This window comes from Cheilinus undulatus, linkage group 9 (genome assembly GCF_018320785.1).
Source record: "Cheilinus undulatus linkage group 9, ASM1832078v1, whole genome shotgun sequence".
NCBI lineage: Eukaryota > Metazoa > Chordata > Actinopteri > Labriformes > Labridae > Cheilinus > Cheilinus undulatus.
In genome coordinates this window covers 43,770,091-43,784,834 of record NC_054873.1, presented here as the reverse complement: position 1 = coordinate 43,784,834, position 14,744 = coordinate 43,770,091, and the positions used below count along the sequence as shown (strand labels likewise).

General features: G+C 38.9%; 1 protein-coding gene across 2 annotated transcripts in view; it reads left to right on the top strand.

The window, feature by feature from the left end:
• gnao1a (guanine nucleotide binding protein (G protein), alpha activating activity polypeptide O, a) overlaps positions 1–14,744 on the top strand; it is a 183,380-nt gene that overhangs the window by 153,746 nt on the left and 14,890 nt on the right. The window contains exons 7-8 of one of the 2 annotated variants that reach the window (XM_041794959.1): positions 2,207–2,360; positions 6,174–7,221. The exons of the other annotated variant lie outside the window; for it this stretch is intronic. Coding sequence (XP_041650893.1) covers positions 2,207–2,360; positions 6,174–6,361 — 342 coding nt within the window. The 3' untranslated portion in view covers positions 6,362–7,221. Of the gene's footprint in view, positions 1–2,206; positions 2,361–6,173; positions 7,222–14,744 lie in introns of those variants that run through there. 2 annotated transcript variants of the gene reach the window in all.

The following is a 14,744-nucleotide window of genomic DNA, read 5'->3' as shown; positions in this document are numbered from 1 at the left end:
CAGTCAGAATGACCATCGGGCTCTTGGTCACCTCTCTTAAGGCCGTTCTCCCCTTATTGATCAGTTTGGCTGGGTGACCAGCTCTCGGAAGAGTCCTGGTTGTGCCGAACTTTTTCCACTTTATAATGAAGGAGGCCACTGTACTCTTTGGAACTTTAAGTGCTGCAGAATTTTTTTTTCTTCCCCAGATCTCTGCCTGTAAACAATTCTGTCTCTGAGCAGTTCCTCTAACCTCATGGTTTGTTTTTATTTTCTTCATTATCATCTATGAGGCTTTTTATATGTCCAACGTGTAGAAAGATCCAGAGAAATGAGAAGAACCTGAGCCTAATTGCAAGTGTTATTGCAAAGGGTCTGAATACTTTTGTCAACATATTTCTTTATTTTATTTTTCTTAAATTTGCAAAGATTTCAAAAACTCAGTTCACCTTGTCATGATGGTGTACTGAGTGTAAATTAACGAGAATAAAAATGATTTTTTTTTTTTTTTTTTTCAACTGTAGCATCGGGCTGCAACATCAGAAAATAGAAAAAGGTAAAGCAGGTCTGAATACTCTCTGAATGCACTGTATGTATATGAATATATTTGTCACAGTTCTGGTGAGATTTAGTTAAGGTAGACATGTTTATAACTCAGGTTTGCTAACAGGGAGTTCTAGCTATCAAACCTGAGTATAAAAATCCCAAGAGTTAATGTCACAAAAAAACTGCCTCGTGATAAAAATGAGAAAAAAATCTTCTTTAATCTTTGAATTATTGCTTTTGGCAATGAGCTAAGTTTTCATGGTTTGAATTAATTCAAGCCCGTTTTAGATGCAAATTAAACACTTATTTTGTCTTTGATCATTATTACAATATCCTGTTTTCTTTATATACCCTCTGGGGTTTTCTCTTAACTTTATTTTCTTTTTTGTTTTCATTAATGTCATCTGAATACATTCATATGCATCTGACATAAAAACATGAACTATCTTAGAACACAGTGGCAATTCACTAAACTTTATTGTGCACTGTTTAGAGCGACTTACTTTTTCTTTTTCTTCTCCTTCTGATCATTTCATTTGGTATACTTATTCATCTGATAAATATCTTACCAGCCAATAGCATGGCAGCAACCAGTGCATTCATGCCCATGCACATGGTCAAGAGGGGATTTAAGTGACTTTGAATGTGCCATGGTTGTTGAAATTTTGGCAGGACCAGAAACTTCAGAAAGTGCTGATCGACTGGGATTTTTCGAACACAATCAAAACAAGTTTTACAGAAAAAAGAAGAGAAAGAGAGAAAAAGCCTTGTTGATGACAGAGGTCAGAGGAGAATGACTGGACTGGTTCCAGTTGATAGAAAGGCCACAATTCGCTCAGGCTCACCTAAATTGAACAACAGAAGATTGGAAAAGCAATATTTGGTCTGATGAGTCACCATTTCCAACAAGAATGGCGCTTTCAAAGTCACTTAAATCATCTTTCTCCCCCTTACAACACTCAGTTTGAACTTCAGCAGATCATTTGCACCATTTCTACACACCTTAATGCATTGATTGCTTGCATATGATTGGCAGCTGAAAAAGTATACCTAATGAAGTGATCGGTAACTGTATCTGTATTGTTTCCCCTATGCTCCCTAAGCGTTGCTGCAGAGAGAGCAGGTTATGTCCTCAGGCACCCCTTCATAATACCCTATACAGAAAGCCTCTGCTCAAAGCTTGCTCTACAGTGCCCCCAGTGGTCAAAACCTCCACAGGGTACATGTAAGCCTTTATTATTTATGGCTGCATCCCACAGGTAAATACAGCAGTGGCTCAAAGCTTCAGGGCTTAACTTGCTTGGCTTTGCTTTACTCAGCTTACTAACAGCTTCCTTTATGGATATGTTGATACACACATCCACAAACACATAATTACACGCTCATAATGCAGCACAATGCTGTGTCAGAAAACAGAGGAACTCCCTTGTACCTCTGTTCTGCTTTTTCATTTTTAATTTCCAGATCCTTGTTGATTTTATGGTTTGTATGCAGTCTCTGTGATCTCGTAGCGTGATTGGGCTACGTGTTTGCATGTTATATGAATACCTTCACATAAATTCTGCATAATTATCTTGTTGATTTTATTTTGATATTTTTGCACGACAAGCCTGAATCTTTGTGCATGTGTTACAGCATGCGATAAGGCCCCATGTAACATTTGTTTGTGTCTCTCCTACAGAACCGCATGCACGAGTCTCTGAAGCTGTTTGATTCCATCTGTAACAACAAGTGGTTTAAGGACACCTCCATCATTCTCTTCCTGAACAAGAAGGACCTCTTTGAAAACAAGATCGTCAAGTCTCCATTGTCTATTTGCTTCCCTGAGTATACTGGTAAATATCCATGCACTATTTCATTTTCTGACTTATACTGAATCGTATAAACGATATGACAATAGAAGGAATGTGTCAGGGAGTCACTGACAGGGACTAAACACTTACCGTAAAATCTGGAGATATTTCAACTGTAAACATCAGCAGAAATGTCATATCTATCAATACTTATATGCCACCAGATATTCAAATCCATGATATTTCTCCACTGGAGGTAAATCCGTCAGCACATCTGTAGCTATTCTGCCTCTCAACTATAGAAAGCAGGGACCCCAGGTCAGGCAGTACCATACTACCATAAGGTGGTACCAGATTTAGGGAAGAGAAAAAATGCTTGGACTAAAAGTAAAGACTAAAATGTGAGAACTTATACTAGACTAACTATTAAAGGGTAGAAATGACTAAAACTATAAAGCATTTAATCTAAAGACTAAGACTGAGACTAAAATTAGAAATAGCTGTCAATAGCTGTCATCCCTACACACTTGAGCAGTGATGCATTTGCTTGCAATACCAAGATCTGGAGCAGATTTACAGTAGCCTAACACGCCAGATAGACTCTGAGAGGGTAATTTGACAAATGTTGTGTCACATTCATTACAAACAGATAAAATGAGGAAGCTAACTCTTTAGATGAATGTATATGTATTAAAAGTACACCTTATACACCAGATTCCATGGTACTCCAATGTCCTTGCCTGTGTTTATGTAGGATGTATGCTCTTCAATTTAATTCTGAGGCTATTAAAAGATCAAAAACATCCAGTGCAATATTTGGTTAAAATGGCTTACTTGGTAGACTCGAGCCCAATAGACCTCACATTCTTCAGCCAATAATGTGCTGTACATTCTTCAAAAATAGAAAAAATACAAATGTATTACATCATCAACTAGAGATGCACCAGTTGTAAAAACTAGGGCAGATACTGATTCTGGTGTTTAAGATAACCACTTTGCTAATGGCCAATATGATTCTGATCACTTCTTTTGGTGTAACACTCCCCATTCCAACATTTTCTCTCATGTTTGACCATACAAAGAAATCAAAGTTTGTCCAGTAGGTTTCATAGTCTGCCCAATAATAAATCTCTTCTCTGAATCAGCAGTTAGTTGTGTTAAATGCCAGCATAAATTGACAACAGTCAAACATCTGATACTATCATCTGATTGAGACCACGTTGTTTGCCATCAGCCAATGTTGGTCAAAATGGCCAATACTGGCTGATACAGATGTTAAACAGATGTCTCTGTGTATCCTTACTTTCAGCCATCAAAACATTAAGTTGCCTTTTTGTAGTGCATCCAGAAAGAATCCAGACCCCTTTGACTGTTTCCAATTTTGTTATATGGTTGCCTGCTACAGTAACAAAAACTCATTTTTATTTTAATTGATATGCACTCAGTGCCCCATCATGACAAAGTGAAAACAGAATTTTAGAAATCTTTGTAAATTTAGCTCACCATTTCTCTAGATCTTTGCTGAGATGTTTCTACACCTTGATTGGAGTCCACCTGTGCTAAATTAAAGGCCTTGTAAAGTGAAAATAAATCTCTATGTAGGTTTGTCTGATAGGTCACTGTGTTATGAACCTCCAGGTCAAATATTAGTCTAATAAAACATCCCTAATTCTATTAAGTTAAGCTTCAAAATCATGAAAAATGAGGCAGTAAAATCTGCTCCAGGATGGTGTGGGCGTGACTTTTGAATGAGCTTAAGCCACGCCCACTCAGGAGAAATACAACCCTCTCAAATAAAAAAAATGCTAGAATCTGAATTGAGGAAAGTACTAACGTCATTATCCTGCCTCTTGACCTTTTGCTGACCTTGGAAGAGACAAAGTCCATTTTCTGGCTCTGATCTCTGTTATGATGCTTTAAATGGTCCATTGACCACTGTGGCTGATACATTTGGCAAATTTACCTCACAATAAACAGAAAAACTGCATTTAACTGACTGTTTATTTTCAGTAAAGGCAGTAACATCAGCTAACAACAGACTGTACTGTGATGAACTGCTCTGGGAATTTTATATCATAGAGGGGCGGGGCCATTCCTCACTGAGGGCTTGTAACATCATGAGCCTACATATTGGCCCCGCCCAAATTAAACCTAGCCAAGAAAGATGTGAAAAGCGTTCTAACGACCTCAATCCAAAATTCAGTCACAGGTAGATCTCAGTGTTTTCACGTTTACATCAACCATATTCCAACACATCTTGTGCGTTACGACAGAAACTTTGGATTTCACTTTGCAGGGCCTTTAAATTTATTGGACATACTTGAAAAGGCACAAAAAGCACCTGATTGCCTGGGAACTGAGTGTAGATTAATAAGAATGAAAAATTTCCATTGTAGCATCAGGGTTGCAACATGTCAACACTGAAAAAAGCTGAAGTGGCTCAGAATACTGTGTGAATGTGTGAACATTTACCTTTGCAGTTTGAGAGGCTGAATCTCACTGCTAGTGTCCTTATTGCAGTCATCAATAACCCAGAATAGAAAACAGGCTAATCTAATCCCATGTCTGCTTTATTAGCTTTCCCTTTTAGATGATATATTTAATAAAATCCCTATTTTGAATTCTGTTATGTTGATCCAGAACTAATTAAAATGGACAAAAAAAACTGTCACTGATGTAGCTGTGCTTTGCTGACAGCTGCTAGCCAACATTAGATAGCTGACAGATTGGGACAGGAATAAATATTGTGCATGGAGATTTTATCAAGTCTGTTTATCTGATAGATACGATGATTAGATTCACTGTAATGACCAGCTAGCCAACTGGAATCATAACAGTGCAGGAAACTGCAGCCTGTGCATGTAATGTGTTGCTATTTATGTCACAGCTTTTTAGGACTATCATGAAAAAAAGATGAGAGTTGAAGTAAAAGGAAAGTGAATGAATTCAGGGCTGTTACTAGGAGTGTAAAGGAGAAGGGCATAATTCAGTTAGATCCAGGAGAATATGATATGATATCATGGGGGTAAAACAACAGACTGTGAGAAAACAAATGAGAGCAGAGTGTGAGAAAATTAGAAAAACTAGACAAAGCAACACTGTGGGAAAGCAAGATGGAGGGAGACCAAAACAGTGAGACTGTGAGAAAGAGAGAATTAGGATTCCCGACATGTTTCCTCTCCTCTTCGCTTCATTCTTGTACATGGCAGACAGTGTGCTTATTCTGATGCGCTCCACTGTGCTGCTGATGGCTGAGAGCCAAGTCTTGTTAGTGACACAAAATTGACTCCAATCACTAAGATCTGAGTCATTCTAAAAGTATTTTAACAATTCAAAGCTGCCCATTAAAGCCACTGCATGCCTCATGAGCAGAACTAACTTTCACAGTAAGTAATGGACCTGAAGTAAAAAGGCATACATTAGAGTTGGCACTGCTGTAAAATGAATCAATATACAGCTCAATGTGAATTATAGTTTCATCCTTTTGGCTCCAGGACTTTAATGTAGCTCACATTTGTGTCGTCGCTGTGGATAGACTATGATAAATTTGCAATATCCAGAAACTAGAATCTTTCACAGCAATAACAAGGAATAACCACTCAGAGTGGAAAACCTCGTCCATGTATCATGTTTATTCAAGCTTGTCTGGCAGCAAGCGCAGCTCTCTGTACACCTCAGCAGAATGTGTGCTGAGCTAGAGAGTCAAAGGTTAAGTTCTTAGAAAATATCAGAAAATGGTGCTGATACAGAAAAGGTAGGAACACAGAAGTTCAGATGACAACAGCTTTTATGCTTTTAAGCCTTCACCCAGCTCCGTCTATATGTCACCTATGTGTGTGCATGTTTTCTCTGCAGGTCCAGACACTTACCTGGAGGGAATCGACTACATCAAATCTCAGTACGAGAGCAAAAACAAGTCACCCAACAAAGAGGTCTACTCTCATGTGACCTGCGCTACAGACACCAACAACATCCAGTTTGTCTTTGACGCCGTCACTGATGTCATCATAGCAAATAACCTGCGGGGGTGTGGCCTGTACTGATGATCTCATTACACTTTAGCCAATGAATGAAGGAGGTTTGACGTGTTTACCTACAGTATATGGTACCTGCTTGTCCTACACTGGGTATGTGGTCTGTATCAGTGATGTAATTCTGTAACAGCCAGTTAAATTTGGGCTGTCAGCGATATGCTGCTCAGCTTGGACTCCTCATTGATGAATGAATTATTGGCGTGGTTGTTTGGTTTGTTGAATCATTAGCTGGTTGAGACTTCTTTCAGTTTGTTTTTTTGTTTCTGAATTTCTCCTGCAGGAGAGCCAACAGCAGACTTCAGATACTCTGAGCTATGTGCCTCTATTTGTCCATAAATCTCTCCATCTCTTGCTGGTGTGTTGCAGCAGTCTTGCACAATATGTAACATCTACTCTCCAGGGATTTAAGGTTCCTGCCACCTGTGAGTGCCTAATGAAGCAATCTTATCAGTCAACTAGCAGCGCAAAAATAGAATATGCCAGGAACGTTTCTTTAACCAAAAGTATTTGCCAATATTCAGAATTTCTTTTAACATTTGCCGTAGGAATAATATGAAACTCATACAAACTTTATGTATGTCATCCAGCTAGTCACACACTATTTTCACACAGTGATCATTATCAGACTATTATTTGACTAAAGACTGGCTTAGATTACACAAATCCAGATTTTGGTCTGACTGCATCGTCACAGCTCATCGTCAATTATCCTAGAAGTCCTATGACCACGATTTGACAAATCAATAATAAGGCAATATACAGGTGCAACAAGCTTTATGCTATAAAGGAGAAGGCTAGGGTGGAGGAGGTTAAGCTTTGCCAGCAGCAGCATGTTGCATCAGCATTAATGCAAGCAGGGATTAGTGAGAAGTAGATCATATTTAAATGGACCACTGTCTTTGGAGAAAGAGTTCTGATTGGCTGTGGGAGCTGGGAGGCTATACACACGTGGACAAAATTGTTGGTACCCCTCTGTTAATGAAAGAAAAACCCACAATGGTCACAGAAATAACTTGAATCTGACAAAAGTGATAATAAATAAAAAAAAAAAAATCAATGAAAATTAACCAATAAAAATCAGACATTGCTTTTGAATTGTGGTTCAACAGAATTATTTTAAAAAAACAAACTTATGAAACAGGCCTGGACAAAAATGATGGTACCCCTAGAAAAGATTGAAAATAATGTGACCATAGGGACATGTTCAACCAAGGTGTGTCCTCTAATTAGCATCACAGGTGTCTACAAACTTGTAATCAGTCAGTCGGCCTATTTAAAGGGTGACAAGTAGTCACTGTGCTGTTTGGTGACATGGTGTGTACCACACTAAACATGGACCAGAGGAAGCAAAGGAGAGAGTTGTCTCAGGAGATTAGAAAGAAAATTATAGACAAGCACGTTAAAGGTAAAGGCTATAAGACCATCTCCAAGCAGCTTGATGTTCCTGTGACTACAGTTGCACATTTTATTCAGAAATTTAAGATCACGGGACTGTAGCCAACCTCCCTGGACGTGGCCGCAGGAGGAAAATTGATAACAAATGGAAGAGACGGATAATACAAATGGTAACAAAGTCCAGAGCCCATAACAACCTCCAAAGACATTAAAGCTGAACTCCAAGATCAAGGTACATCAGTGTCAGATCGCACTATCCATCGTTGTTTGAGCCAAAGTGGACTTCATGGGAGACGACCAAGGAGGACACCACTGTCGAAAACAAATCATAAAAAAGCAAGACTGGAATTTTCCAAACTGCATGTTGACAAGCCTCAAAGCTTCTGGGAGAATGTCCCATGGACAGACCAGACAAAACTGGAACTTTTTGGAAAGGCACATCAGCTCTATGTTCACAGACGCAAAAATGAAGCATACCAAGAAAAGAACACTGTCCCTACTGTGAAACATGGAGGAGGCTCTGTTATGTTCTGGGGCTGCTTTGCTGCATCTGGCACAGGTTGTCTTGAATCTGTGCAGGGTACAATGGAATCTCAAGACTAACAAGGTATTCTAGAGAGAAATGTGCTGCCCAGTGTCAGAAAGCTTAGTCTCAGCCGCAGGTCATGGGTCTTGCAACAGGATAATGACCCAAAACACACAGCTAAAAACACCCAAGAATGGCTAAGAGCAAAACATTGAACTATTCTGAAGTGGCCTTCTATGAGCCCTGATCTAAATCCTATTGAACATCTGTGGAAGGAGCTGAAACATGCCGTCTGGAAAAGGCACCCTTCAAACCTGAGACAGCTGGAGCAGTTTGGTCATGAGGAGTGGGCCAAAATACCTGCTGAGAGGTGCAGAAGTCTCATAGAAAGTTACAGAAATCGTTTGATTGCAGGGATTGCCTCAAAAGGTTGTGCAACAAGATATTAAGTTAAGGGTACCATCATTTTTGTCCAGGCCTATTTCATGAGTTTGTTATTTAAAATAATAAAAACAGAGCATTTAATCTACATCCATTTTGTAATCACATTTTCCATCCTATGATAAATCAATTAATCTTAATCTGCAATTCCTACAAAACTAGTTTTTAGTAAATACACCTTACAGATTGCAGTTTTGAACAAAGTCATCTATTCAAAACAGGAAGTAAACATCAAAGGCAGGCAAAGCTGAGCAGTGCATCTCTTCTCAGCTTAGAATCATTTAGTGGGGCCACACAGTTACATGAGGAGTTCAGGTGACAGTATGCACAGCTGATGGTAGAAAATAATCATAGTGCATTATAAGTAAGCAAGATAAAATATGAATGAGACAAAGCAACAGAACAGCAGCTTCAAGTAGCTGTTCACACTTCCTTTTGAAGGAGTCTCTGACGTCCAGCTTTTCTACGCCATTGATAGAAATGCCTTGGAGGGCAGATTGATATAACTGTAAAAATTAAGGATTTCTCTCACTTTGAAAACCATTGGAAGTCATTTAGAATAAATCACAATATGGCCTACTGCAATTTTCAAATCACAGTAGGTGCAATTTTTGTTCAACCTGAAATAAAAAATAGTTTAACACAATTTTTTGCAGCTAAGATGTTATGCTCTAACTTGGCATGCCAGATAGATTTGTTTCACACATCCATCTGGAAAACCTCTCACAGCCAGCGTTTGGGAAAGGGCAGAGCCTTTGAAAAAACTAAGAGGGTGTTTGGATAAACATTCTGTCTGTCACATCTTTAAGGGCCAATCAGAACAACAAAACATGTGATGTAGCAGCTACCAAGGAGGAAGCTCCATAGAGAGCTGCATAATGCGACTGTAGACACGTCAGTACATGACTTATGTCATTTTTGAAAAGAAAACAACTCAGTGCTGTTCTTTGTTCTTCTTTCAACTAAGAAATGTCATCAAGGTCTGATAAAACTGGTGCTTTAGCAGCATCCACGCTAATGTCTTCCACCATAATTGCACTGGCTTCTTGTTGCTGCTTGCTTACATCACAACTCTGCCGCACCTGAAAGTACTGCCCCTCGACGCTGATTGGTCCTGTCACTTTCTGATTGGGCCCAAATGGTTCAGACTGGAGCTTTTCAAGATGGATTCGCTAGTGAGAAACACGGAAAAAGGTGTATCAATCTGCTTTGCAAGGTTAGTTATGCTCTACACATTGGACAAACATTCAAGTTTCAATTTCTCACAATAGCAAAAAAAAAAATTTTTTTCTTGTTTTTGTATTTTATTTCTCAATCTCAATCAGAATGAGAATGCTCATTTTGTTGAAAAATACATGAGATGAGGAACCCAGAAAATAATTGCATATTAAATTACAATATCAACTAAATAATAAATATATAATCATGTTTTAAATTTATGTAGAGATTCTAGTCTAAAAAATCTACCACTACCAATCTACGACCCCACTTATCAAGCATTGCTTCTACCACATGTGTTTTTACATGTTTTTGGGGAGTTACGTTTTACTTTCTAATTCATTGTGAATTGATAAGCCAAGGTGGAATTGTTAAAATGTTAGAGGCTTGTGATGTCTCATTTCCTACAGCGATGCTTCAAACATGGACACGTTTAAGCCTGTGAGAAAAACCTTTCATATTGCTGTATCATTTAGTCTTCAGCACTAACATGGTTAATGGAAATGCTTTTTTAATCTACTGCAGTATTACTCATAGCTTGAGTAATACAAGTCTATTGTTTATTTGAAGCAGAGGTTGACTCAGCATCAATTAACCATGTCTTTCCATGTTGCAAAGTAACAGCATCAGTGATTATAGAAATCCTGTTGGCACTGACTCCAGGTCATGTTGGAGAAATTAGTTGTGTGGCCTTTGAGAAGAATGTGATGTCTTTTTGTTTAATTTAAAAGAATCAAGTAGCCATTTTTATGTACCTCTAATATATGGTTCTGTAGTCTGTATTCATAAGGAGGACGTTACTATCTGTGCTGTGTGTTCTGGCCCTCCCTGCGGGTGCCACCTCAGGTCATATTTTGGAATTGATTTCCCTTCCTCTCTGCTGCAGCATGCTAAGCTCCACTATAAAACCACTTTAAATGAAGAGCTACAAGAGGTAGTGTTCTGACTTTACCACACAATTCTGCAATAATGCTTCAAAGGAAGCATTGATTTTACAGGGCCCTGGGGCCACATCTATTGTCTGCACAGTGTAATATTCCCACTGTCCACCACTTTGCTGTAATAAGCCAGTGCTGAGGTTTGAAAGATTGCGTGCTGGTGAGTGCATTCAGTCCTCAGGGAGCAGAATGTCAACCTTGTGACTATTGTTGTAGCCATGATGTTTTGCTTTGTGATGAGTCTGTTCTGTTTCTGCTGGATGGTTGTCGTCCCAGAGCTGCAGCAGGAGCGAGCGCCGATGTGCTCCACTGCATGGTGTGCAAACACTGAAAACGTTGAATTCTAGAAAGTGAAAGACATACATATAGAACCAAACAAATATGCTCAGTTTAGACTTGTCCCCTAAACGCAACAGTTTACAGCACCACATAAAGGCTGAGCTTTGTTTGTCTGTAGGGCTGAGCCGAGTGTTTACAGCTTTAGTGCTATGAGTGCTCTCAGCAAACAGAGGCAGGGAGCTTCTTTATTTATGTATGAGCAGGGCATTCTCTTTATTCCACTCTTCCCTCAGTTCTCACAAAGTCAGAGCGAGTCTGCACCCTCTGCTCAAATCTGCGACTTTTGGTCAACAGGTAGATGAAATCAGCTTTCCTCATGTCCTTCCCTATGTGCCTACTTTTTATACTTAGAAACAGGAGTCCATGCCAGCTCTGCGTGTCTGTACCTTGTGTATTTCCCTGTGTTTACTGATGGCATGTCCTCACCTAAATTCGTGTTATTGATACCTGAAAGTTTGGTGCATGCATATACATGTTAATGCACACATGCCTATAAACGTGCATTTGTTGTTTTAAGTTCAACAACCTCCTATGGGTGTGGAGGCAGTATCTGCGGATTTTCTACCCAGAATGCACCTCCATGGCCTTTCCACAAACATGCCCTGAACACATGTACACGAGCACTTATGAACTGTAGAAGCAAACACTTGGGATTTTAAAATGTCACAACACCTCCCGCTGAAAGAAGCTGCTTTCAGGAAGCACATCCTCCTTGGAAATCCTAAATATAGCAAAAAAAAATCCCTTCTATACTGCAGTCAAATCATGTCCCACTTACATTTTTTTTTTTATTTTGAGTTGTTTCCCTTGCTACTGTAAGTGTTCTGCTGTGTGTTTGATTCAGCATTTCTTGTATGAATAATTTAGTTAAGCACTGCCATTGCTTGATACAAAGCAGGATACTGTTTGAGAAACGGCCGCTTTAATTCCAGAAACGGCGCTCTGTGCCTTAATCATTTGTTTTTGTACATATATGTCCCTATTTTCAAGCCTTAAAGCCTGCAGGGCAACCGGCAGCACACATGAGATGTGTAACAAGAAGCTGGTGAAAGTTCCATCCACAGTAAGCCCCAGTTCACATTCAGATGAAAGCAAATGCCTACATTCATGTTTGCCCTCAGGATGGCAGTGCAAGAAAAATGTTGGAGCGTTTTTCCCCCATCTTTCATCCCTGTGTTCACCTCAGGCAGCGTATAGAGCTTGAGTTTCTTTCCATGTTCCTGCTCCACAGCCATTTAAGTCATATAAGATACTTATTAAACTAATTAACCCTTAATGTATTCTCAATATACTTCAGGATACCGCCATATTATGTTTGACGAGTCCCTATAAAAGCCCATAACTTAATGTTTGCCTATAGAAAGAAATTGCTTCATATTACATCACACCAAAATCATATTTATTGCACGCATATGCTATAGAGTAATACATTATGCAGGGTTTTTCCAAACTTTCAGCCAATTATTTTGCAGCGTATTGAAATCATTTTTCAGACACTTGAAATGCTGTGGCTGCTCTGACTATTTGTCAGTAAGTCCTCATCACTATTTTAAATCCATGTTATTTTACCTATAAGTCCTATATATTTTAAGAGTTTTCTCACTAGAGCGATAAGGCCAAGAAGCAGCCATTCAAAATAAAAAAAACAGTTGCTATTGCTAATGGCGATTTATTTTTTACCTTACTATCCTATTAAAGATGCATTAAGTAGAATTTTGCAATATGATATATAATCGCTTTTAAAAATGAACATTGCTATGTTTGATTACTTTTTGAATTATGTGGTACAGTATCTCGAATACACTATATTGCCAAAAGTATGCGCTCACCTGCCTTGACTCGCATATGAAATTAAGAGATATCCCATTCTTAATCTATAGGGTTGAATATGATGTTGGTCCACCCTTTGCAGCTATAAAGGCTTCAACTCTTCTGGGAAGGCTTTCCACAAGGTTTAGGAGTGTGTTAATGGAAATTTTTGACCATTCTTCCAGAAGCGCATTTGTGAGGTCACACACTGATGTTGGGTGAGTAAATACTTTTGGCAATATAGTGTATATCCTTAAGTTTTCAAAGACAGAAATTCTAGACTTCAATAATTCTAACAGGACTTGTCACGGACTTGTCATGGTGGCTTCTATAGGTTGCAGATTCGATCACTAAAACTCACCTCCGTACCATGGAACCAACATGGCTTTCCCAGCAAGTTAATACCAGCACTGCTCAGCATCGCCCACCTACTTAGTATCCATTTCAATACTACTTCGTGTTTTGCATTGAGGACTTTGTTCGATAAAACGGCACCTCATAAAGCGTGTTTACTGAACACACAACCAATGTTTTATTTTCATTCATAAATTTCTCACAATAAGGGAGAAATTCATTTTAACGTGCACTTCTGCAATCAGGATGGAAGTCATCCAAACATACACATGCATCCAGCATGAACACAGAAAACAAGACAGTTGATTTTCTGTTCATTAGATCCGCCTTATGAAGATTTTATGGAACATGATTCTCAACAAAACAGGAAGTTAACAGCGGAAATAGGCAGCCCTGGTCTGTGCTCATTGTATTGTGTTATTGTTTTGGCTGAGAGCCCCCTGGTGGTGGAATTTTACATTCTGTGCATTTACAATACTGCAGCAGCCAAAACACAGTTTATTGTTAGTCAGAAACTAATTTAGTTAGGTGAAATGGAAGCTAGAGAAAAGAAGGTAGCATAGGAAATTGCATCTACACCAGTGGTTCCTAACAGGTCTAGCAGGACCCACCACCACCTTCTTAATGGTGAATCATAGCTCAAATTTTTTACTCTTTTAGTCATATCTAATTGTTTTTAATGAAAAATGAAACAGTTTGGACTTCAGTTGGAACAGAGGACAGAACAGATGTCTACTGTGTTCACTAGAAAAGACCATTAACGTCCCTCCCTTATGGTATTTACAACATTGTGAGCCAGGTTTTTCTTACATTTTGAGTTGACGGATTATGATGTGTTTGACAACGTTTTCAGGAAAGACAGAGCTCATGGAATTCAGTTTTTAGCCATGAACAGGACCAAAAGGAGCTATGACTAGTGTTAATCTAGATATCCTTTTTTTCTGAAAGCCAGGAGGAGAACAAGCAGTCTTTGCATCCATGTTGCTGATAAATGTTGACAGCCGAGCCTTTCCTCACAATGATTTGAAGGCAGCATTCATTTACACACTGTACATAGACCGATTTGTACCACAGGCCTTTGGGAAGATGTTAATTTTTACTTCTGCTTATTCTTGGTGTACATATTCATGTATGAGTGAAGACACATAGAATGAAAAAGCCGTACAGGTGCCAAATATTGTAGGTTGTGTGGTATGAGTTACTTTTCTCTCTTTATCTCCTGCAGTTCTACTGGTTAATTATAAGATTGAGACAGGATTACTCCATCAGCATAATTGTGTCTGTATTTGTGGCTAATGCAGTCTGAGGCCATGCTACAGAGGGTTTATGAATAAAACTGTTTTATGTTAGTTTGTTCTTGTCCGAGGCGGCT